This window comes from Sceloporus undulatus, chromosome 1 (assembly GCF_019175285.1).
Source record: "Sceloporus undulatus isolate JIND9_A2432 ecotype Alabama chromosome 1, SceUnd_v1.1, whole genome shotgun sequence".
Lineage (NCBI taxonomy): Eukaryota > Metazoa > Chordata > Lepidosauria > Squamata > Phrynosomatidae > Sceloporus > Sceloporus undulatus.
The window spans coordinates 308,907,361-308,930,621 of record NC_056522.1 but is presented as its reverse complement, the minus strand read 5'-3'; the positions used below and the strand labels follow the sequence as shown (position 1 = coordinate 308,930,621).

Below are 23,261 nucleotides of genomic sequence, written 5' to 3'. Positions count from 1 at the left end.
TTTTTAGAAAATGTTTTATGCCCTTAGAGTAGATCCCACTTTTCCTCCTCATGCTCTGCTTAGCTGGACTTTTTTAGCATCATCAGCACTGGGAGAAAGGCAAGGGAAGGCTGGCGAAACACAGACTTTCTGTGACCGTTTACAGCAGGGGTAGGCAACCTACGGCCCACGGGCTGAATCCGGCCCGGCGAGGCCTTGGGACTGGCCCCAGCCTGGTCCTGCTGCCGATTGCCGGCGGGGCCTTTGTCCTCTTGCGCGAGGGGGCAAGGGGGACAATTGTCTATAGAAGCCTCAGAAACATGCATTGATATTAACATTCTTTAAAAAATCAACAATTTTTTTCGCGTGTCCTCCATTAAAAAAAAAAGTATCCTCCATGTGAAAATTTTGTCCTACATTTGTCCCGGTTTATTTATTTATTTAATTTTTTTTAAAAATTATTTAATTATTTATTTTTTGCCTCCGGCACCCCAGTTGTCTGAGGGACAGCAACCCGGCCCCTGGCTCAAAAAGGTTGCCTACCCCTGGTTTACAGGAATGTGTCTGCAGTAAATAATGCAGTGCATGAGGTTGGAAGAATGGGATTCTGCTCTAGTCAATCCTACTGGTGCTGTGTGTGCCTGCCTGCAACACGCAAAATAAACAAGAGCTGCCTGCAGAATCCCTTACTGAGCATGTGTGAGCAACAAAAAGAGAATAAAAGAGAAAGCAGATAAGTTGTCTCACTAGATGTTTCCAGCACATTAATGAAGCATAGATCTGGAAACTGGGCCACAAAAATAGAAAACATAAGAAAACTGATGGCTAGTGAAATTAAAAAATCATTCTTGGATACATTCGGAAGAAACTTTTAAGTAGCCTGTAGAAGGTGCAAATGTTTTAGATTACTTCTGCAAGGATTGCATGGCCCGTTCTTGGCTGAAGCATGAACTAGTTCTTTTTTTGTAATGTAAGAATTATCCCTATTCCCCCCCCCCCCCCGTGTTATCTCTGCCTCTGGGACCAAATTGTCTGTTAAAGAGTTAATGCTGAGCAATACATCTGTTTCATTAACTGAGGTATACCTGTATAAGCTTTTGGCACAGAACGGAAAAGTGGAGGACATGCTTTTATAAAGAGAGACAAAAATCTTGCTTAGTTAATTTTCTTACATCTTAAATTTAAATCTTATGTTTCCTTCAGAACAACGTACGAACAGCTTCCTTAGTAACTGTGAATGCCTGGACAGAACAAACAGGCATGAAGGAGTGGCTGGAAGGGGAGGATCTGTCTGAGGAGCTCAAGAAGGAAAACCCTTTCCTAAGGCAAGAGGTAAGGACTGTGTCATGAAAATGAGGTTTGGTTCATACCACCTGAAAAGAATCTCCGTAAAGTCAATCCGCTTTGTATAAAATTTAGAGACAGGCATTGTATGAAAGAGAGAGTGAAATCAGAATGTTTATTGCACTTAGAAGACAATCCAGATGAGTCCCAAGTGCAAGTAGTGTCAAGTAGAAGTATTTACTCAAGAGAAAAGGAATATGTTTACAAACAACAACTGAGCTTGTAACTGTATGAGGAGTACCCCCATCCAGAATTCTGAAATCCAAAATACTCCAAAATTCAAAATTGTGCACATGAGCAGCTGAGATAGTGACACCTTTGCTATCTGATACCTCAGTATACTCAAGCTTTATTTCATGCACAAAATTATTAAAAATATTATGTATAAAACTACTTTCAGTGTTTATAAATGTATACAAAACATGAATAAATTTCATGTTTAGGCTTGGGTCCCATCTCTAAGATATCTCATTATGTATATGCAAATATTCAAAAATCCAAATTAAAAAAAAATCCAAAATCCAAAACAATTTTGGACCCAAGCATTTCAGATACCAGAGATTCAACCTGTATATTCTTAATTATATTCATTACATTTCCCTTCATCTTCCTCATTCTTTCATTCTGGCATAGTTTGTGGATGTTCTTGGTTCAGGCCATAAGAAACTGGTGCTATAACATAGCGTCTAAAGTGTCCATACAGCATTTGGTCACTGATAATGCCCTACTTCCTCAACCTGTTGCTAATTTGTGGAATTCCTTGAAAACTACAAGAAATGTCCTTGTCATTCTCTGGGTGGTTCAGAGGAGCAATCCACTTACTAACCGATTATTTCCTACCTACCAGTAATTGTTGCAGGAATTCTAAAATCCAAAGTTCTTTTCAGTTACAAATGAAACTCCTGTGCCCCCCAAGTCAGTTTTTAAAATTCCTACCAAACCAGCTAGATGTGTTTTAGCTTCCATGTGTAGGAAGTTAAATATCTTGGAAAGAATTAGGATGGAGATACACAGAAATGTAAATAAAATCTCTTAAGATGTATTGCTTTTTCCAGGTTTAAGAGATCTCTGCTTTCTTTCAGCTTTTAGGTTGGCTTGCTGATAAGCTGCCCACTCTTCGCACTGTCCCATCAGACTTGATTTTATGTGTGCCTCACCTGTACTCTTGCCTGGAAGATCGGAATGGAGATGTCCGCAAAAAGGCACAAGATGCATTGCCTTTCTTTATGATGCATCTAGGATTTGAGAAGATGGCCAAAGCCACTGGCAAACTGAAGGTACAACATTTTGATTGTGTGAAAAACTGAATACAGACGTGTACTAGGGTGGCAGAGGAAAAGAGCACATAGGGAGGGGGAGAGGGGGACTTCAGTTGGGATGGGACCCGTCCTTTAAGAACAAAAGGATTGGTATGACAAACCCCAGGTGCCAGTTTTTTGTGCTTTATCACCTCCATGGAGCACACCAGCCACTTGTCTGCTGTGCTTCTGCTTGTTTCTTTGCAAGGCAGAAGCAGGTGGAGGAGCACCCACTGTAAGTTGTTTGGCATCGTTTTCCTTTGCTTCGTCCTTTTCTTTCTTTGTTACATCCTCCTAAATTTTACCCTTGACTGGGTCTTATGGGTCTTATCAAAATCTATAATTTTGGCCCTAAAACCTGCCCTCAAGTTAAACATGACATTTACCACATAAGAGTATACAGTAGTACTTGAAATGTGATCATTATCTTCTTTCCAGAGGTCCGTTTGAGAGAAAATACCTTGCAGTTGCTTGCAAACAGAAGAAATGTGGCTTATTAAGTAAACATTAATGTGGGTATCTTCAGAATCTTATTTTTACTTTCTAGCCAACTTCCAAAGACCAAGTACTGGTAATGCTTGAAAAAGCCAAAGCCAACATGCCTGCCAAACCTGCTCCACCTAATAAAACATCTTCCAGAGTGATAGGAACAGCTCCAGCCAAATCACAAGCTGCATCAGGTAATCTTACTTCATCCCACTAGCTTCTTCCCACTTTTGAGAGAGGCCAAATTTTAAGACAGTTGATAAAAATCAATTTATAAACCAGGTGCATCCACAGATAAAAGTAGAGTTATCAATGAACTTGTGGCATTATAAACTGTTGTCCAACTGAAGCAATTTGACTTACTGTTATATGTTAAGTGTCCATGGAAGAGAAACATTGAATCAAGACATAGTCCTGATTTGCAGTTATGCAAAGATACAGCCATTTTAAGGCAAAGATGTGAGCTGTCTGACGTAGTTCTGCATTTGTTGTAGAGCTGATAAAGGAGATTTGTCCTAGCGTGCATAATCTTAAATCCAGATGCTGGTTCCATATAGAGTAGATCCAAAGAACTTGTATACAGTGGATGTTGACTTTCTAATTTCCTATATAAAGCTATGTGTTCTTTTCTGTAATATCAGCACAAAGTACGGGTGTAATTGTAGATTACAGGCCTCAGTTTTCTAAAGGTTAGTTAGTGCAGTGGACAATTGGATGGGGTGGCTGAGAGTGATTGTTTCCTTAAAGATGGAACTTAGGCCTGAATAGAAAGAGCCACTTCAGGCATGCCCCAAGGACATGGAAATCCCTAGCCATTATTATTATTATTATTATTATTATTATTATTATTATTATTATTAAGCAGAAGGCTTCTCTCTTTCATACTGGAAATAACTTCTGAAAGTTGTCTTAAGCTGCATCCACACTGCCATGGCTCCATGCTATGGAATCCTGGGAACTGTAGTTTGTTGTGGCACCAGAGCTGCCTGACAGAGAAGGTTAAATGTCTCACAAAATTACAATTCCCAGAATTCCATAGCACGGATACATGGCAGTTAAAGTGGTGTCATACCGCATTGTTTCTGCAGCTCTGTTGGCGGGACGGGGGGACGACTTCTTTCATGGTGATTTTGATGCCAGTGTTATTGTAGTTTGCGCTGTGTTACATCTCCTGTTCTAAGGTTCTAGTGAAGAGTTTTCATCCAGCGCTGTGGAGACCAAACCAGATGCCAAAAAGCCTAAAGCAGGAGGAACTGCCCCTAAAACTAAGGTAAAGTTTTTCGGCATGATAGTTATAATTGGTTGTCATAAGCCATGTATATTGTGTTTGTAATATTCCATCATATCTTCTTTACCCTAAGAAGTATTAACTGACATTAGTAGAAGTCTCTTCCCCCAAAATTGTTGCAACCTTTCCCCTTTGTCAGGACATTTGCTTTCTAAGAAGGAAACCGCAAGGTTCCATAGATTCCACCATGGACTGTTACATATATCAGATATGTAGCTGATCTGTTATATATACTGTACCTATCCTTTTATTCAGATAGCTCAGGACACCTGTTGTATGATCTGAAAGAATATATTTGTTTTGCCTTTTAAAAGGGTTGTTTCATATTCCTTGAGACAATGTCGAGGATTGTAAGCTATGAAGCAAGTGTTAAAACATGGATAAATAATGTATTGCGTCTGTTATAAAGGCCAGTGCTAGGAAGAATTTATAAAAATTGCCTTACTACTAAAGGATTCTGGCCATGACCACAAGCAGTACAGTGGGCCTTTGGTATCCGCTGGGGTTTGATTCCAAGATTCCTCATGTATACCAAAATCCATGGCTGCTCAAGTTCCATTATGTAGAATGGCATAGAAAAATGGTATTCCTTATATAAAGTGCCAAAATCAAGCTTTACTTTTTGGATTTTTTTTAAAAAAATTCCAAGCCTTGGATAATTGAATCCATGGATGCAGAATCTGTGCATACTAATGGCAAAACTATTTCTCCAGAGGATTTGGAAGCAGGTACAGTCGGATTGCCTATTATGCAAAGGATCCATTCCAGGACCCTTTATGTAACATGGTTTTTATTTATAAACTGGAATGATATTTCTCTTACCTGAAATGAATGAGAAAGTGGTATGTCTAGGCATTTTCTTAAGTCCTCCTGAACGATTGTGGTCAACATCCAGTATATGCATATCATAAAATTGCACCAAGGACCTAGAAAATGCCTAGAGAGATTTTTTTTTCTGATGTGTGTAAGTAAACCTTTGTTATATGAACTTACATAATACACAGCCCTACTTAACTCTCATTTATCGTGCAATGATTCTTTAAAAACCTTTATATTTTACATGGTGTGCCATATTCTTATTAATGTAGAACCAATTACTGGACCTGAGGTTTCCTGAATAAGATAGTTATTCATAACACTTCTGAAGTTTCTTAGGCTTAGTGTGATTCATTGCATTATGAGTATAAGCATAGAAAACTATGTAGTTAGGATTTTTCTGCTTAGAAGCATTTCGCACATCAAAATTCATACTTCAGTTCATGCCTCCTAGGTGTTTAAAAATCTGAAAGGGCCTCTTGCTCTGTTCATTGCTTGAAAAAATAGTTTGCATGGGGAAAGGGAATGACTCTTTCTCAGCTACTACACTGTCTCAGTACTTAAGGTTCCTTCTCTAGAAAGCAGTTTTAGAGCTTGAGATGAAAAGATAGGAGATCTGTATTTAGTTGAACTAGCATGGGGTGTCCACCTTATCTACTGTGTAGTTTGCTATATAGCCATCAGAAAGGAGTGAAGTACATAAGGTTTTACCCTTCTTCTTCGTGGTTTCTGCGAATCATACAAAATAGGTTGTACTGCGCCTGCGCAGTGCTGCTCAGAAAACTTCTGGAATCACTGGGCAAAGTTAACTTTGCAACTTTTTGGCAGTAGCTCCACCCATCCCTTATAAGTCCCCTGCATTCCCTCTCTTTCCCCAGTTCCTTCTTTCCGCCATGTTAGCTGTTTTAGGAATTACGGACCGTTAGACCATTCTTGATCAAAATGTTGCAGAAGAAGGAGGTGGAGGCGACGGAGCATGCAGGAACTCATCAGGATCTTTTCTTGCCCTGGTCGGTATCCTGTTTGCAGTTCCTACGGGACTGAGCAGGGGGTGCAGCCAGAAGAAGAAGAGGACTGGGATGACTTGAACCCGAACGCGAAGGCCACCACTGAGGACATGCCATTCGACGATGCAGGCCTGTTCAACCGTGAGACTGATGAGCACCCCTCAATTTAAATACCGTATGAAGGCGGCTGCCAAGAAACACGTATGTCAACTCCGTCCCGGACCCCGTTTCGAAAGCACCAGTGGTATGGAAAGCCGCTGGCCCTGGCCATACACTGGTGCTTTCGAAACGGTCTGGGACGGAGTTGACATACCGTGTTTCTTGGCAGCCACCTTCATACGGTATTTAAAGTTGAGGCACTCATCAGTCTCGGTGCTCGAACAGGCCTGCATCGCGAATGGCATGTCCTCAGTGTGGCCTTCGCGTTCGGGTTCAAGTCATCCAGCTCCTCTTCTTCTTCTGGCTGCCGCCAACCCCCTGCTCAGTCCCGTAGGAACTGCAAACAGGATAACCGACCAGGGCAAGAAAAGATCCTGAGAGTTCTGCAGCTCCGTCGCCTCCACTTCCTTCTCTGCGACATTTGAGCCCTTCATTAACACCTGGACTCTGTGACTTCTGACTCTTGGGTCGTTGACATCCTCTGCAGGGGATACGCCCTCGAGTTCAAAGAGCTCCCTCCAACTGGAGCTGTTGTTTCCACCACCCCACCCCACCCAGACACCCTTCTCGACACAGATATGCACTCGTTGGCTAAGGGCGCAATCTCGCCTATTGACCCCTTCAGGCCCCTACATGTTTCTTCTCCAGATACTTCACGGTTCCCAAGCCCGATGGAGGCATTAGGCCAATTCCACCATCCCTCGACCCAGTAGAGCTCCATCCCAAAACGCTTGACGACCTCGTCAGTCAATGGGGAGCACCCCAGATCGACCCGGCCCACTCTCAACAGCACTGTCCCCAGTTCTGCTCCCGAGCACACAACAGAACTCCCTCGGAGACGCGTTTGCCTTCGTTTGGTCAGGAGATATGCTGTAACGTCTTTCCTCCATTCCCACTGATCACCAAAGTGGTGTCCAAGATGACAAGGGACCTCGGGATGCCATCCTGATCACTCCCTGCGGAATGCAGGGGACCTATAAGGGATGGGCGGACTACCACCAAAAAGTTGCAAAGTTACTTTGCCAGTGATTCAGAAGTTTTCCTAGTAGCACTGCGTAGGCGCAGTACAACCCATTTGTTTGTATTCACAGATGACCACTCGAAATACCGTTACAGGTATGCAACCTGTCCTTCTATAGCAGGGTCGGCAACCCCCGCTCCTCCTCGGCCACGCGACCACGCTGCCCTCCTCTCCTCCTCCACCGCGCGGAGGAGGAAGAAGAGGGCCGCGCAGCCTGGGGCAGAGAGGCAAAGGGGGAAGCCCCGCCTGCCCTCCCTGCCTCCCCGTGCAGCCCCGGCTGTCCACCCTCCTTCTCCTCCTCTCTCTGCCCTGCCCCAAGGCCGCGCGGCGCATGAGGAGGGAGGAGGAGAAAGGAAAGAGGGAGGGGAGGAAAGGAGGAAGAGGAGAGGAGGGAGGAGAAGGAAGGAGGAAGAGAGGAGGGGGAGCAGAAGGAAGAGGTGGTGAGTGGCCAGAGGCCCAAGGTTTTTTTAAATTTATTTTGCATGCTTTAACTCAGGGGTCGGCAACCTCCAGCCCGTGGGCCGGATGGGGCCCGCGGAGGCCTTTCGGCCAGCCCCTGCCGCCGATTGCGGCTTTTCCAGGCTCCCGGGTGCTGCCATTTTGTTTTTCAAAATGGCGGTGAAATCTCACGCAACCTTCCCCCTATTTTGAAAAACAAAATGATGGTGGCCTAGAGGTGAAGTCTTGCATGACCACAAGAAAGGTCGTGTGAGACTTCGCGGAGGCCCACTGCGGTCGCTGGAGCCCTTGAGCAAGGCTCCGGTCGGCGGCGGCGGCTCTCTGGGAGGCCCTATGCCGCCGCCTGAGCCCTGTTGGAGAGCCCCAGGACGGCAAAAGGGCCGGCAAAGAGTAGGATGCCTCCAGCACTGGTGGCCCCCGCCGGTTTCTTGCCGGCCTCTGACGGGGCCTGGGCCCCGCAGGGGCCGGCAAAAAGGGGGAGGCTCCAGCGCTGGCGGCCCCCGCCGGCTTTTTTGCTGGCCTCTGACAGGGCCGCAAAGAGGGGGAGGCCTCCAGCCTGGCAACCCCCACTGGCTTTTTGCTGACCTCTGACGGGGCCTGGGGCCCCGTCAGGGGCCGGCAAAGAGGGGAGGCCTCCAGTGCTGGCGGCCCCCGCCGGCTCTTTCCAGCCTCTGACAGGGCCTGGGGCCCCGTCAGGGGCTGGCAAGAGGAGGAGGCCTGGCCCCCGGGGGTGGAAGCTCAGCCCCAGAAGGTGGAAGCTCCACCCCCCGCATGTGGCCCTGCCCACGAGGGTGGAAGCTCCACCCCCCGGCTTCGGCCCCCCCAGTTGTCTGAGGGACAGCAACCCGGCCCCCGGCTCAAAAATGTTGCCTACCCCTGCTTTAAGTGCTAACAAGTCTCCCTTGCTTTGACAATGATAGGAGGGGGTGGTGATGGGTGAGGTGATGATGATATGAGTCAGCTTGAGAGCATGCAGGCCAGTTTCAGAAGCCGAGAGAGTGTCACCTTCCAAAGTTGTTTGTGGTGCTTTTAATGCTAACAAGTCTCCCTGTTTTGAAAGTGATAGTGGTGATGATGAGTGATGATGATGGAATGAGAGTCAGCTTGAGAGGCATGCACGCACTGTTTCTGAAGCCAAGAGAGTGTGACTTTCCAAAGTGCCTTTTCTGTGTGTTTTTGGTTCTTTATGGTGATATTGATATCAGAAAGCCTCTGAGGCAAGGCCAATGTAAATTGCTGTGATTTTTACAAACTCACGCAGTGAAGAAAAACCAAAGTCCCTTGACCAAGTACACACTTCTGAGAAGTACACTTGGTGCAAGAACTGTGAAACCACCTTGACACGTTCAATATACAAGCCATGTGAACCCATGTTCAGTGTGAAACCCAAAGAGTTTAGTTATCAATAAGCCTCTGAAATATGCAAGAGGCCATTTTAAGTAAAGCCATGTTCAGTGCCCAAATGTGCTGTTTGGAATGGGGGGAGGGGGGTTGCCAGAAACGCAAGTACATTTCTGCCATCTGTCTAGGAATAATGCCCAAATGTCCTCATTTTGATCATGCCTAAGAAACATGCATTTAGATAACATTTTTTAAAAATCATCAAATTTTTTCGCATGTCCCCATTTAAAAAAAAAGTGCCCTACATTTGAAAATGTTGTCCTATATTATTTAATTTATCCCCCCCCCCCGGTTGTCTGGGGGATACCAACCCCTCCTGGCTCAAAAAGGTTGCCTACCCCTGTTTCTATAGTGTTGCCCTGAAGATGTTCTTCCTGTGTATTGAAGGAACATTAGTAACCATGTTTGGGGAGGGGGTCTCTTTTAGGCCAGAGGAGCTCTTTCCTAACAGAGAGTCAACCAGACATTGACTTCCAAGTCCTTTCCTGTTGTTAAAAAGCCCCTCTCTGGGCCTAAAACAGCCCGTGGGGGCCCACAATATGGCACAATTGACTCCACTCTCTAGAGGGCATTTGTAGGCAAGATAAATGATTTATTGATTTTGGGAAGGATGCAGCCTTCAAAGGTCTCGTGATGCTGGTGGAGCACTGTAACCCAGTTGCACCTATCCTGGCATAATGCTAAAAGAGTGATCCTTTAAACTGAATTTTCATGTTTAGAGTGGGGTGGTGTGTCCTGAAGCCTTCAAATTCTATCTTAAAATGAAATGGCTCAGAAAGAATTCCTGAAACACAGTAAGTGGCATGCTTCAGAGCTTAACAGTGGGCCCTTTGTATACACAGGGGATCTTTTGTTGACCCCCCCCCCCCCCGCATATGGGAAAAACTGTGGGACCTCAAGTCATATTAATTCAATGGCGGCACGCTCCCATTTTGTTCCCTGGGCTTGCCATCCGTGTTCAAGTTCATGTACGGCAAGCCTGCGTATGGGTGGGCAGACTGTAGTACTTAAATCGAATTTTTTTTTTGCCTTGTTGCCCTCCAGGTCCTCTTTAAATGATCTTTAAATTATACACATGATGAATAAGAACCCTGCCCCCCCCCAAAAGCTCCAGAAGTAATTTAACTAACGGTATTGGTAGGCTGTATTTTAGAGGAAGGAACTGGCAAAACCAACACAGAGTATCCCTTGCCTAAGAAAACTCTATGAAATCCATGGAGTTGCCATAAGTTGACAGGTAACTTGAAGACACATGGATACACACATCACATCCATTGGCTTTTGGAAAGAGTGTGAACAAGTGGCTCTGCTTGAATTTTTGAGCCTAGGAAATCTTTCTGTGCATGAAGAACCTGTATGTGAAGGCTGTATGTTGAGGAGGAATATACCATCAATTTAGGGGTTGTCAGGACTTGCCATTCTAATGGTATTGAAGTTTGTGAGTAGTTATTGCAAGTTTGCACATAAAGGATGCCCCATAGTCTGTTTCATGTAAGGCTAACGAGCTTTAAAAATAATGCTGATGTGACATAGGAGGTCTGAAGCTTCAGGATGATGGTTTGGTGTGGAACCTGCTATTAACCATTGAGCATTTTATGACTTGTTTTCAGCCCTCTGATGTTAATACAAGCCCCACCAAAGGCAATAGCAATCTGACAAAGAACAGGTCTAGTAAACAGGTAATAAGTAGATATCAATAATAGTGCACTGACTCCTAAACACTTGCTATACTAAAAACTGTGGGGCACTGTGGTGGTTTTCTTTTCATAGTACTAATACATACACCTGATTATTACAGTGCACTTTCTAACTCAACTTCTGTGTTGGCAAGATATTTACCTTGCATGCTTTATGGGACAGGATTTGTTCTAAATAAAACTTATTTTGAGTGCAGTGCTATACATTTCTACTCAGAAGTAAGTCTTGTTGAACTCAGTTGTACTTACACTCTGAAAGGTGTATAAAGAATTGCAACCCAAAATGAAGTGATTGTTCTCTGGTTTTGGAGATAAATATTCATTTTTATTTTGTTCTAGGGTATACAAGGAAAGAAGGTACCAAGCAAGTCTAACTTGAAGGAAGATGATGACAGATCTGGTCCAGTTTTTATCTTAGTCCCCAATGGGAAAGAGCAGAGGATGAAAGATGAAAAAGCATTAAAGGTGAGGGGCATTAATATCATCTAGTCTTGAAAAAAGTGCTTAAAAATAATTAGTTCTGAGCTCATTTTTACTCTAGTATACCTAGGATATACAATGAGGCATTTTAAGAGTGCATTCTTTGTAGGCAATAACTTTTGTATATTTAAAACATAAACCATGTAAGGTAACTTGACATGAGTTTAAGGAAAAACTCTTCCATTGGTTTCTGAAAATAATGATGCTCATAATGTTGTCAGTCGTCCAGTTAAATGGACAACAAAATTTGCCCATCAACATGATCTGGAAGACCATGATAAACCACACTTGTTTAAATTTACAAAGTTCTCCTGGGTTTAAATGTAATGATAAACTTTGATTAGATAAAGTATAAAGTAGATGCAGCAAATTCTTCTTCATGGTAATGCCAGAGGAATGATGGAGAAGGTGGAACATGTAATTGGAAGACTCCTTTTCCACATTTTTGCATAGCACTAAATCATGGTTTAACACTTTCAGAAACAGATCAGTGTTGTCCTCAAAGCTTTGGTCTAATTCACCTAAAGAAAGTGATTTGGAACTGAATCTTTTGAAAGTGAAAAAGATTAAGCTTCACTTATTTGAGTGGATAAAGTACAGTATTTTGCACTTATTTGAGTAGAATTGTGTGTCAGCATTTTAACTTAACAGTTAAACCCAAGCAACCTTGACTAGAGAAGAGCTTTTTAGCGTAGGAATTGAACTACTGAGTTTCTAATTTGTATTGAGTAGAATATTGTGTTCTTTTCCTGTTCAGGTTTTGAAGTGGAATTTCACTACCCCTCGTGATGAATATATTGAGCAATTGAAGACTCAGATGTCCAGCTGTGTTGCCAAGTGGTTACAAGATGAGATGTTTCATGCAGATTTTCAGCACCATAACAAAGCTCTTAGTGTAATGGTTGAGGTGAGAAGAATGGATTTGTTGTGATGGCAGATGAAGGATTACAGTAGTAATGCTGATGGTATAAAGGGTGTCTTTCCTGAGTAAGGAAGTTTTGTGAACACCCTGTTCAGTTTAGAGATCTACGTAATATTCTTATCAGAACAGTTCAGCAAGTGTACTCTTCCCTGTTTTCCCCTCAAGGCATTGTGCATCAGTTGTCTCAAGTTAATTGTTATAATATGATGCAAGGAATTATGAATGCTTCAGGTAGCTATCTTCAGTGTCCATGCTACCAGTAAAACTAATAGTTTGGTTAGCCAGATGCCTCTTTGCTTTATCATAGTGTAAATGCTGTCTTCTGTCAAAACTTAACCCATGTTCCATTTTCTCTCAAGCACTTGGAGATTGAGAAGGAAGGAGTGATCAGCTGTTTAGATCTGATCCTCAAGTGGCTCACACTGAGATTCTTTGACACCAATACAAGTGTTCTGATGAAGGCCCTGGAGTACCTCAAGTTGCTGTTTACAATGTTGAACCAAGAGGAGTACCATCTTACTGAAAATGAAGCCACCTCCTTCATCCCGTATCTCATCCTAAAGGTATCATAATCTAGGAAAGCAGAATAATTATTTTACCTTGGTTCCAACTGTTGAGTGGAGAAGAGAAAATAGGAAACATCTTACTCAGACGATAAACTGAAAAACAATGATAGAGACAGTGGTCACTGGGAGGGTGCAGGAGTGTGCCCCGTACCAGGTGACACCCCAGAGAACAAATGACACCTGGTTGAGCCCTCCTCCCACTTGGGGCAGGAGGAGTGAATGCTCCCTTTTACTGCCTGCTCCACTTTCTAGCTTTCTCCATGCACCCCTTATGTCCCCTCTTGCTGCATCACTCGTCCAGTCAGTGACTAGAGAAGCAAGCCAAGGGAGTCTGCCACAACCCTTCCAAGGTGGCTGAGCAGCTGCATGAGCTAGCAGGAGGAGGTGAGGCAGGCCACTACCATGCCCCCCACCCACCCAGCAGCCCTCCAACACTAGCTGTCACCACAGGTAGTGACACCATTTGATAGAATTCTATAAGTTTTCTGGTGGGAAGAATGGAATTGGAAGGTAGTTGCTCAGTTTAGTATGGTGAGACTTCCAACCATGGTTAATTCTGTTATTCCCAGCAATCTATTGTGTTGCTTAGAAATTTGTTTCTAAGCTCAGTGTTTCCTCTTTAATCATTCAGGTTGGGGAACCAAAAGATGTTGTCCGTAGGGATGTGCGTAGCATTCTGAACAGGATGTGCCTTGTTTATCCAGCCAGCAAGATGTTCATTTTCATAATGGAGGGGACAAAGTCAAAAAACTCAAAACAGCGGGCAGGTAGGAAGTTTGTAATAAAAATGAATGATCACTAACTGATTGCTAACAAGTAATACAGTTCAGAATATGCTTACATTGTGTTTTCAAAATAAACTTTTGTGGCACCAATAAATCTAACGAAGTTATTATGTCATTTTGTAGACTAGGGTCTACTTCACTGTTACTCTCAACTGGCCAGTGTATTAGTACAGATGCAGATTCTAACTTCATACCAGCATAAATGTTTGTAAAGTAAATGGTGGTAATGGTAGCTGTCCTGGTATTATTGCTCTAATTGACATCTATAGTAGGAAGGCTTATACAGGCCCTTTTTCAATAGGGAAAACAGTGGTTTCCCAGTAGATAAGTCCCCCACTCCAGTCCTTTTCCTTCTCTTTGTTTCTCTTACTGCCTTGGAAGCATGAAGAAAGATTTAATATGGTAAGGACTCCCAGGATTGGAGAAAGGTCTTGGCTTTGCCTATGACTCTCCTCCAAAACTGCCCCCTTTCATGGTGGGAGCACAGGGGATTTTTGCGAACAGTTTTACAGCACATGGGAACCGTGTGAACAGGTGGTGAGGGGTTATCCCCTCCATGTCTCTGTTTCTCCACATCACCTCCACCTAGCCTGTTCAGGGCCAGGGATTAGGGAGGCAGCTGGCTAGAAGTTATGGAAACTTCCCTTCTCAACATCTCTGCCCAGCCCGTTTAGGGCCAGGGTTCAGAGAACAGGCCTGCCAAAAGCCATGAGAGTTTTCTCTACAGCACCTCTGCCCAGCCTGAAACAGGGCCAAGGTCAGAGAGTCAAGCCAGCCAGAAGACACAGGATAAGGGGTGAGTACCAGGGGCCCCTCCAGTCACCAATAAACCAGGTTTTTAGAGAGGGAAATGCTTCCAGTTGTGTGTGTGTGTGAGAGCATTAATCCAGTTCAAGAGTGTGAAAACATGGGATGAAATAGCCACTTGCGCTTCTCACAGATGACTGGGGAATGTTGTAGGGATTTTTTTTTCATTGAAAAATATAAAATAGTTACTTTTTATTACCCATAAGATTAGTTTACCTAATTAACTGAATTTGGGGAATGCAGAAATGTTGATAAGTCTCCTGATTTTAAAATATTATTGTGGCTCTTAATGGATATCTCTTTTTTCTGGATATATTTCTTGTTTATTGCCTTAGAATGTTTGGAAGAGCTGGGGTGTCTAGTTGAATCGTACGGCATGAATGTGTGTCAGCCAACTCCAGGCAAAGCCTTAAAGGAAATGGCAATTCATATTGGTGACAGGGATAATACTGTCAGAAATGCTGCACTCAACACCATTGTAACTGTTTACAATGTGCATGGGGACCAAGTGTTCAAACTGATTGGAAATGTGAGTAAAATTAAATGAGCAAATAATCTTAATTGCAGTGAGTCATTCAGATCATGAAATTGATGAACAACTATTCTGGCTTCTGCCTGTTAAGATGTGAACCAAGATCTCTGATTAAGAACTAATACTGCAACTGATATGAGAGTGGGGTGGGGATAGTGTTTGTTTAAGTAGTTACTATGTACTCAACTATAACATCTACTTTACCTTGCATTCACTACCATATTACTGTAATCTGCCTGATAAATGCAACAATAGCCCCCCCTCCACCTACCCAAAAGTCCATAAAGGAGCAACTTGCTTCCAGATTTGATCCTGCCAAATATCAAGGCAGATTGTTGACAAATGCATGAGGTTAAAGTTTCTCAGACTCCTTCTTTCTAGTTCCTTGTGCCCAAAATATGCATGGGGAGACTTGTTGTAGTATTAATAGTCCACCATTGTTGAAGTGCATACATAAGACACTGGTTAAATGTACTTCCAGATGAGGTTTTTGTTATATGCTGCTGTGCCTCATCCACAGAATTTTATTGGGGAGCTCTAATAATTTGTCATCTTGTTGTAATGCTCCTATGTGTCCCCCTATGTATATTTTGGGCACAAGGGACTGGAAAGAGGGAGTGTGGGAAAATTTAACCTCATGCACTCCAAAAATTGGAGGAAGCCACTAGCACATAGCAAGGACTCCCCCTCCTAAAAAAAAAAAAAACTTCCCTCAAAAGAACAAAAGTTTCTTCAGTTGCAGGAAAATGAATTACTTCCACAGTTTCTTTTAATTGGAGTATTAGTGGCCGTCTATCGATTCTAGAAGCATCCATATTGAGGGAGAGCATCTTAGGGGACAAAGTCCAAAGAGCAGCCTTTCCCAGACTAATGTCCTTAAGATGTATTCACTTTTAATTCTCATAACTTCTAGACTATATTGCAAACTAGTTAGGGACTGTGTACAACACACTTACAGGATGCTAAATGGGACAAAACCTTATTACTGAGAATTTGTTGATTTAATCTAAGGGGCCTACCTAACTTTGAAGTATCATTTGAATAGAAAGTTCAGAAGATGAATGTGTGCTTGTATGTGCTGCATCCTGATGTTTATGTAAATGAACTTTATGTATTCTCTTAGTTGCAAAAAAATTTACAATCATCACTTAAATAGAGGCTCTCGCCTATGACTCACTACAATGTATATCAAAGAAAGAAGGGCCAGATGTTGACTAATTGATTGGGAGAGTGGATTTTTTTTTTCTAAAATGGCCCTCAAGAGCATGGATGCTTGATTATGCTGCAGAGCTGTCTGGATGGAACTGAAGGTTGAGGTCATTTTAGGTCCAGGAGAGGGCTTCTTTCCAACAGGAAGTGACTGGCTAATGACATGGAAGGGCCACTATGTTGGGAAAAAAGCTACTTGTGGGCATAAAGCAGCTTAAAGTGGACCCATACATAACAAAATTATCCCCACATCTTGGGTGGGACATTTGGGAAAGGTTGCTGGGGTGTCCTGGAGGCTACAAATTCAGTCTTCCATGGCTCCATATGGACCTTAGGCTACAATTTCCTGAGCCATTGTACTGTATAAGGTATTTAAAATGTTCATTTTGATTTTTGTTCCATGCACATATTGTATATATCTTAAAAATGATGAGAGAAGATCATTGTCCCCTGGCTTTAGGCAAATAATCCTTCAAGTAATCCTGATCATATCCCCCTCTTTGAAGATTAGGACAATTGGTTTAAGATACCTTGGCCTGTTACAGACTGCCAAAATAAAGCTGCTTCGGGTCTCTTTGGAGGTATGCTATTTAAATGGTGCATGCATCCTAAGAATCCGGAAGCTGCACCAAAGCTGCACTCCGATGCTTAGGAATGGAGTGTGGCTTTGGTGCGACCTCTGGACTCTTAGGACCCATGCATCATTTAAATAGCATACCTCTAAAGAGACCCGAAGCAGCTTTATTTTGGCAGTCTGTAACAGGCCTTAGATTCATAGCTGCATGGGGTTATTGGAATGTGTTCTACATTGTGAGTTCAACTGGTATCTGGAAGTTCTCTTTCTAACCACAAGAGGGGTAGGCCAGTGGATGGGTCTTTACAGACCTAACATTAAAAATGGTGTTATAGGGATTTAGGAAATGAATATAAATTCAGAGCAGCCAGGATTTTTATCTTACACTGTAAACCCAAAAGCATTCTGGAGGTCCTGCAGGGCTTGCCAACTTAGTGTACAGATTCACTATTCTGTGTAGGTAACTTAACTGGAAAGTACTTGAAAACTTTTCTGGGGCAGGTTTATTTTGTCATCTGTGTGGGGAGTTGAGAGGAACTGAGGCAGATAGGGCTCTTCTACTCTGTTGGCTGGACTAATACAACTGTATCTTCCTTAGACAGGCTAGCTTGGACTAATTTCTTCTGCATGGACAGGAAACTATGGGGAAAATGCTTCTTTTACATGTTATGCTTTTAAAGGTTGTGCTATCAAAATATGTTGCCACCCCTTGGATATCTAGGTGCCTGCAATAAAGGTGGGAATTGAATCAGTTTGTGTATTACCTATAATTAAGTACTTCGCAAAACAATTTAAACCTATGATCTCATCTTAGGTGCTTAGTCTAGCAGATATATAAGATAAGGAAAGGTGTGTGATTAATTGCAAAGTCTAGCAAAAGGACAGATATTGAGTGTCTTTAAAACTGCAAAGAAAGCAGGCAAGAATGAGAAATTCCATTAAATATGATATTTTGGAAGCATAACTGCACAGACATAATAAAGGAATGTGTTCAGTGATGTTACTGTTTCATTAATTGAAAATGTTTAATGCTTCAGTAAACAAATTGTCTTCTTTGGAATCTAACTAGTTTTTAAAAATCACTTTCTGACCAAAATCCTCTAATTATTTCCAGACTAGACACTAGACACTGTGAAGGATGATGCTGGTATTTCATATAATTAAATGCTAGGTTATGTCTGTTCCTACTTCTTGTTTGGAGAAATCTTTACAACTTACAAAACAAAGCATCCCCCCCCAAAATAACCCCACCAGAACTAGAAATAATTTCAGAATATAGTAACTCTCCTTTGAGCTGAGTTATAGGAAGGTAGCAAATTGGACTGTTCCTCCTGGCAAACTTGTCATGACATTGAAGATTTGCTTTTCTTGTGCAGCTTTCTGAGAAAGACATGAGCATGCTGGAGGAACGAATAAAGCGATCTGCTAAGAGGTCAAATGCTGCTTTAGCAAGGCAGGTGGAGGAGAAACCGCAACGCATTCAGAGTGCCAATGCCAATGCCAGTGCTAACATACTGCGCAAGGGACCTGCTGAAGATATGTCTTCCAAGCTCAAGTATGTAACGTGGGCAAGTGCAAAATTTCTCTGACATTTTCACAGTATGTGCTAAAAGCATACCTTGTTTCTGCCTTGTGTTTGTCTTTTGTTTTAATCATCAATGTCTGCATGTCTCACAAACTGCAAAAAAAAAAAAAAAAAAGCAAAATGTTTGAACCTTTCTTCATTTGTTTTGTCTTGTCTTGAATGCTTTCTAAATGGTATTGTGCCTTTTTTCACTGCTTCTCCATGGACAGAATTATGTATCGCACTTATAGGATGTAAGTACTGACCACTAAATCCTTGGTAGAAAGGCATTGTCTTCATTTCCCCATGCCCTAATCTGAAACAGACTCCAAAATACGTTTCATTGACTTGAATGCCAAAATATGTAATAAGTATGCATAGGATTCTAAGAGGTTCTGGGGAAGAAAGTTGGACTTGTTTCTAGGAAGCCTAGCCTCAGATTCCATCTCTGCTGTAATTATGTGGCACCAGGCAAATTGTAGGTCTGTTTCTAAACTGGTAATAGCAGCTTGTCCTCCTGGGGTGGTGTGAAGGGTAAAACAAAAGCTGTACAGGACTCCTTGAACTAAAAGTGTAACCAGGGTTTTTGGATTCAGCTGATGCTATCAATTTGCTTGATTTTCTAAATCTGTCTACAGTTCAGTAACAATAACTAACAGGTGGTTTTGATCCACCTAACTTTTGAAATATCTAGGAAACTGCAAGGTATACTGTAAATGCAAATTGCTACTGTGGTGGGTTATAGACCGCCATTAAAGTACGCGCGGAGCGCGTACTAGGGTTAGGGAGGTGCGGTGCTTCCGCACCTCCCTAACCCTAATACGCGCTCTGCGCGTAAAAAATGACGGTGGCCGTTCCAGACGGCTGCCGTCATGAGGACGTCACGGCCACGCTGCCTCTACACGGGGCGGGGCGGACATGATGTCCTCGCTCCGCGCCAGGGCGCCTAGGGTGCCCTTTGCGCAAACCAGGAAGGAGCTCGTTTCGGAGCTCCTTCCTGGTTTGAGGCGCCGCTTTGCTTCGCTGGGCGCAGCCTTCAGACAGCTGCACCCAGCGAATGCAGGGAGAAAGGGGCCAAGCGGCCCCTTTCTCCCCCTCCCCTCCGCCGCGGGTGTCCTTGGGGTTTGAAGCCCCAGGACACCCCTTTTCAGGCTGCGGGGAAGCGGCTTTGCCGCTTCCCCCCGCCTGAAAAGCAGCAGATTGGGGCCTCTGCGTCTGCTGTTCTGGCGCTGAGCCCGATACACCGGGGAAGGGGCGGGTACAGCCCGCCCCAAATAGGCGGTCTGTAACCCACCAGTGAGTTCCTAGTAAAATACTTGGAAACTTGCCTGTTGCATTGGATTTGTTGATACGGTTCATTCTTTTGAAAGCTCACAGAGTGCTGTACTCAGATGTTCCCATCACCATTGGAATGGACAATGCTAGAGGACTTGATTCTCCAACTTTGCACTACCTTAATTCCTCAAACATGCTTCAGAGGGCTGGGACCAATCTGCTTACACAATGCGGGTATTACCCAACATTGAATAAGTGTAAATCTTTGAAACCTTTTCTGGAAACTGATTGTTTCTTGTTGTACTAATGCCATATGCTGTTCATGTTCTAGAATAACCATCTTGTATGTAGTACCTAGCAAAATAGTCAAGTTAAATAGGAAAAAATGTAAAACTTCTCCAGCTAAAGTGCCTTGGAGATTTGGGCTTGAAAGGGCATGTTACTGGTAGGCCTTTGCCTTTACCAAAAAGAAAAGAAAAAAGATTCAAATGATGAATTCACCAGCATGTTTTTACATAATGAGTTTATCACAACACAGTAGTGCTTATATTACTTGGTGTTTCTGAAACCTGTAATTGTAGGTGGAAACCAGCATCTCCTTAATAAACCTGCTAAAACTTCAGATGCCAGTTGCTAGGGCATTGAATAAAGTTCTTTAGCTGTGTTGACAGTGGATTTCATCTTCGGATTATTGCATTCACTGATAGTGATAGGTAGGAGTTTGTAAAATGTGGCTTGGTTTGAAATCATATTATTTGTGGTCATTGTCGACTGCTGTGATCCCCCCCCCTTTCATCTTTCTCAAGTCCTAAGCAAGTTCAGAGGGAAATCGGAGAAACCTCTCCTTTTCCCTCCTCTTTTCTGTGAAGTTCAGAGAAAATTTGTGAAGACAGGAATAGTTTCTCTGGCAAAACAAAATTGTGATTTCCACAAAATCACAGTATTTTGCAGCTTCTGCAGAATCTCAGAAAGAAGAAAGAAGGAAATGTACCTTTCTAAAGTTACTGTATATGCAGCTCACAGAGAATTCACAGTGGATGGGGTGGAGCAATCAACACTAGTACCTAATGAGTAGGATTTTGGAACTCTGCTAATGAAAAAAAATGCTCTTCTTGGTTTCTGTAGCCAGCACGTAACATGGGTGGCCACCCCGAGACAACTCACGCTGTTCCGCGGGAGTTTCAGCGTGGATCTAGATGAGATAGGATGATAATGGCACTGTGCGATGTGAATGCCAGCACTTGTTCAGCACAAACTGGATGACTCTTTGAACCTGTCTTGATCCTGAACCCAAGTAAGTGCAGATGGACGGTTACTAAGGACCAACAATGTTGAGGATAATGAACATCTCTCTCCTCCCCCCCCCCCCAGTCTGCTTATCTTCCTCTTCCATCATGGGTAAGAAACTTCAACATAACAATTCCCCAGCCCCTCATTGACCGTGGGAATGAGGTAAAAACACTCTTGAGTGGTGGGGGGATTTTGGCACTGTGGGGTTAAATAATGTGTGTCCTATTTGAACATAGAATTCAATTTAAATCTATTACATGGCAGAACTTGATGATGGTAGGGGCTCGTTAAATGGGGGTTATTATGTTTCTTCGTTGTCCTACATGGAGGCTTTGTTTATATAAGATGAAGCTGTATTTCCACCAGCTTTGCCTGCAGGTAGAGATTTTTGAAAAGTAGAAGCATTAAATGGTACACTTCAAACAAGAAAGGCTTTCAAAATGCTGAACTTTCATATATCTTTTTATTCTGTTGAACGCTGTCTTCTTCCCATAATATCTATATATGCATCTCCTTACACATTGGGCATCTCGGGAATCATTAATATACTCACTAGGAAGAGGATTATTTTTTAGCCTTTAATGCAGGTGGTTCCCCACTGTGGGTCGAGACTCCTTTGGGGTCAAATGACCCTTTCATGGGGGTCGCCTAAGACCATTGGAAAACACCTATTTAATTACAGTTATGAAGTAGCAACGAAAATAATTTCATGGGTTTGGGTCACCACCACATGAGGAACTGTATTAAAGGGCCGCGCATTAGGAAGGTTGGGAAACCTGCTTTAATGGCTATGGTAAAGAGAAGAAGTGAGACAACTTGGGGTTACTTAGAGCTTTTTACAAAATCTGCAAAGGCTGGCTAGAAATTTTTGAACAAGAGACTTAATGCCCATCCCATTTTGTAACAATCTCTACCTGTTGTTTTCATTCACCTAGTCCTTGAAAAATGTTCTTTTTGTAAGTAGAATACATTTTGAAAATAATCAGGGATGTCAACAGTTCTGCATAGTTACAAAACATGTTTTGAAATTTTCTTTAACAAATACAACACTTTTGCAGGTGATTGTTGGGATTTCCCCTTTATAACATGGCTTTGGTTTATTGTTGAGGCATTGCATTTCATAAATAGTATTAATGTGCACTGCCTCAGAAATTAAATGACAATTTGGTTTCATCCCTAAAAAGTGGAGGTGAAGTTTGAACTAAATGGCAGAAATGATTTTATGGCTGCCATTTTATTTTAATCAATTTGAATCTTAAGTGCAAGGGCTGTGCTATTAAGTGTGTTGCCCCTTACTATTGCATTCTTTCTCCACCCAGGATTCGTGCTGTGTCTCCACACTTTGATGATATGCACAGCAACACAGCTTCAACAATCAACTTCGTTATTTCCCAGGTAGCCCTGGTGGGACATTAATACTGTATCCAAGCTCTAGCACAGTAAGTTAGCAGCATTTGTTGTTATCACTGCTAGCAGTCAGGAAGTAACTTGCGAGAGTGATGAGTTGCACATTTGGTGGAGCTGAGTGTCAGTTGACACAAACTCCACTCATAACCCCCCTGATGACAAAGTCAAGTGCACAGGGGCCATGACTCGCTACACTCAATAACAAGGTAAACAATAATAAATTTAAAAATATTGGCAACATAATATTTAAAATTTCTTGAAGCAGTTGATTTCTGTATTAAATGTTGATATAGTAGTGTTTTGTAGCACCTACTCCATTTATAGCACTTACTCCATATATGGGTTGTTGATCTCCCTTATCTAAAATACCAGGGGGTGTTTGGATTTTGGAATACCTATTTGTGCCCATATCTGATGAGATACCTTGGAGATGGACCCAAATCTATACACAAAAATATTATCTGTCATATGCACCTTATACATATAGCCTGAAGGTATATTTACACATTACAATGAATCATCAGAAGCAAAGTTGTTCTGTGGCCCGGTACAAATGGGGTGATTTGCGCTGTCCTGCCGAGGGAACTAGGTTGGTTGATAAGGCTGGGCATTTACATGCTCAGAAGCCCTAGTCCACCAGCACGCCGCCATGATGGCTCGCCCCCGTCTACACGGGCGGTGCCATGATGGCGCGAATGTGGTATTTTATAGCCCATTATATATAATGGGATTTGATCATCCACAGATTTTGGTATCCATGGGGGTTCCACAACCAAACCCATCAGATACCAAAGGTCCACTGTTACATCTTATTGTCTTGCTTTATTAACTGTGGAGCTTCTGTTGGGATGGCTATGCTGTGTGTTGCAGTTGTGTAGCAGTGTTCATGAATGAA

At 42.7% G+C, this 23,261-nt stretch overlaps 1 protein-coding gene and 1 non-coding gene across 6 annotated transcripts in view; both read left to right on the top strand.

Moving 5' to 3' along the window:
• The window catches only part of CKAP5 (cytoskeleton associated protein 5), a 537,335-nt gene that overhangs the window by 60,217 nt on the left and 453,857 nt on the right, over positions 1-23,261 (top strand). For 4 of the 5 annotated variants that reach the window (XM_042446954.1, XM_042446955.1, XM_042446956.1 and 1 more), the window contains exons 24-34: positions 1,183-1,311; positions 2,406-2,600; positions 3,169-3,301; positions 4,289-4,377; positions 10,869-10,937; positions 11,295-11,420; positions 12,193-12,342; positions 12,717-12,920; positions 13,555-13,690; positions 14,851-15,044; positions 18,207-18,385. In XM_042446954.1, the coding sequence (XP_042302888.1) occupies positions 1,183-1,311; positions 2,406-2,600; positions 3,169-3,301; positions 4,289-4,377; positions 10,869-10,937; positions 11,295-11,420; positions 12,193-12,342; positions 12,717-12,920; positions 13,555-13,690; positions 14,851-15,044; positions 18,207-18,385 (1,604 nt within the window). The remainder of the gene's footprint in view (positions 1-1,182; positions 1,312-2,405; positions 2,601-3,168; positions 3,302-4,288; positions 4,378-10,868; positions 10,938-11,294; positions 11,421-12,192; positions 12,343-12,716; positions 12,921-13,554; positions 13,691-14,850; positions 15,045-18,206; positions 18,386-23,261) is intronic. The other variant, XM_042446957.1, reaches the window with a different exon arrangement.
• Positions 22,449-22,557, top strand: LOC121920149. Its single transcript, XR_006101680.1, has one exon. It is a non-coding gene; the product is annotated as a small nucleolar RNA SNORD67 (small nucleolar RNA).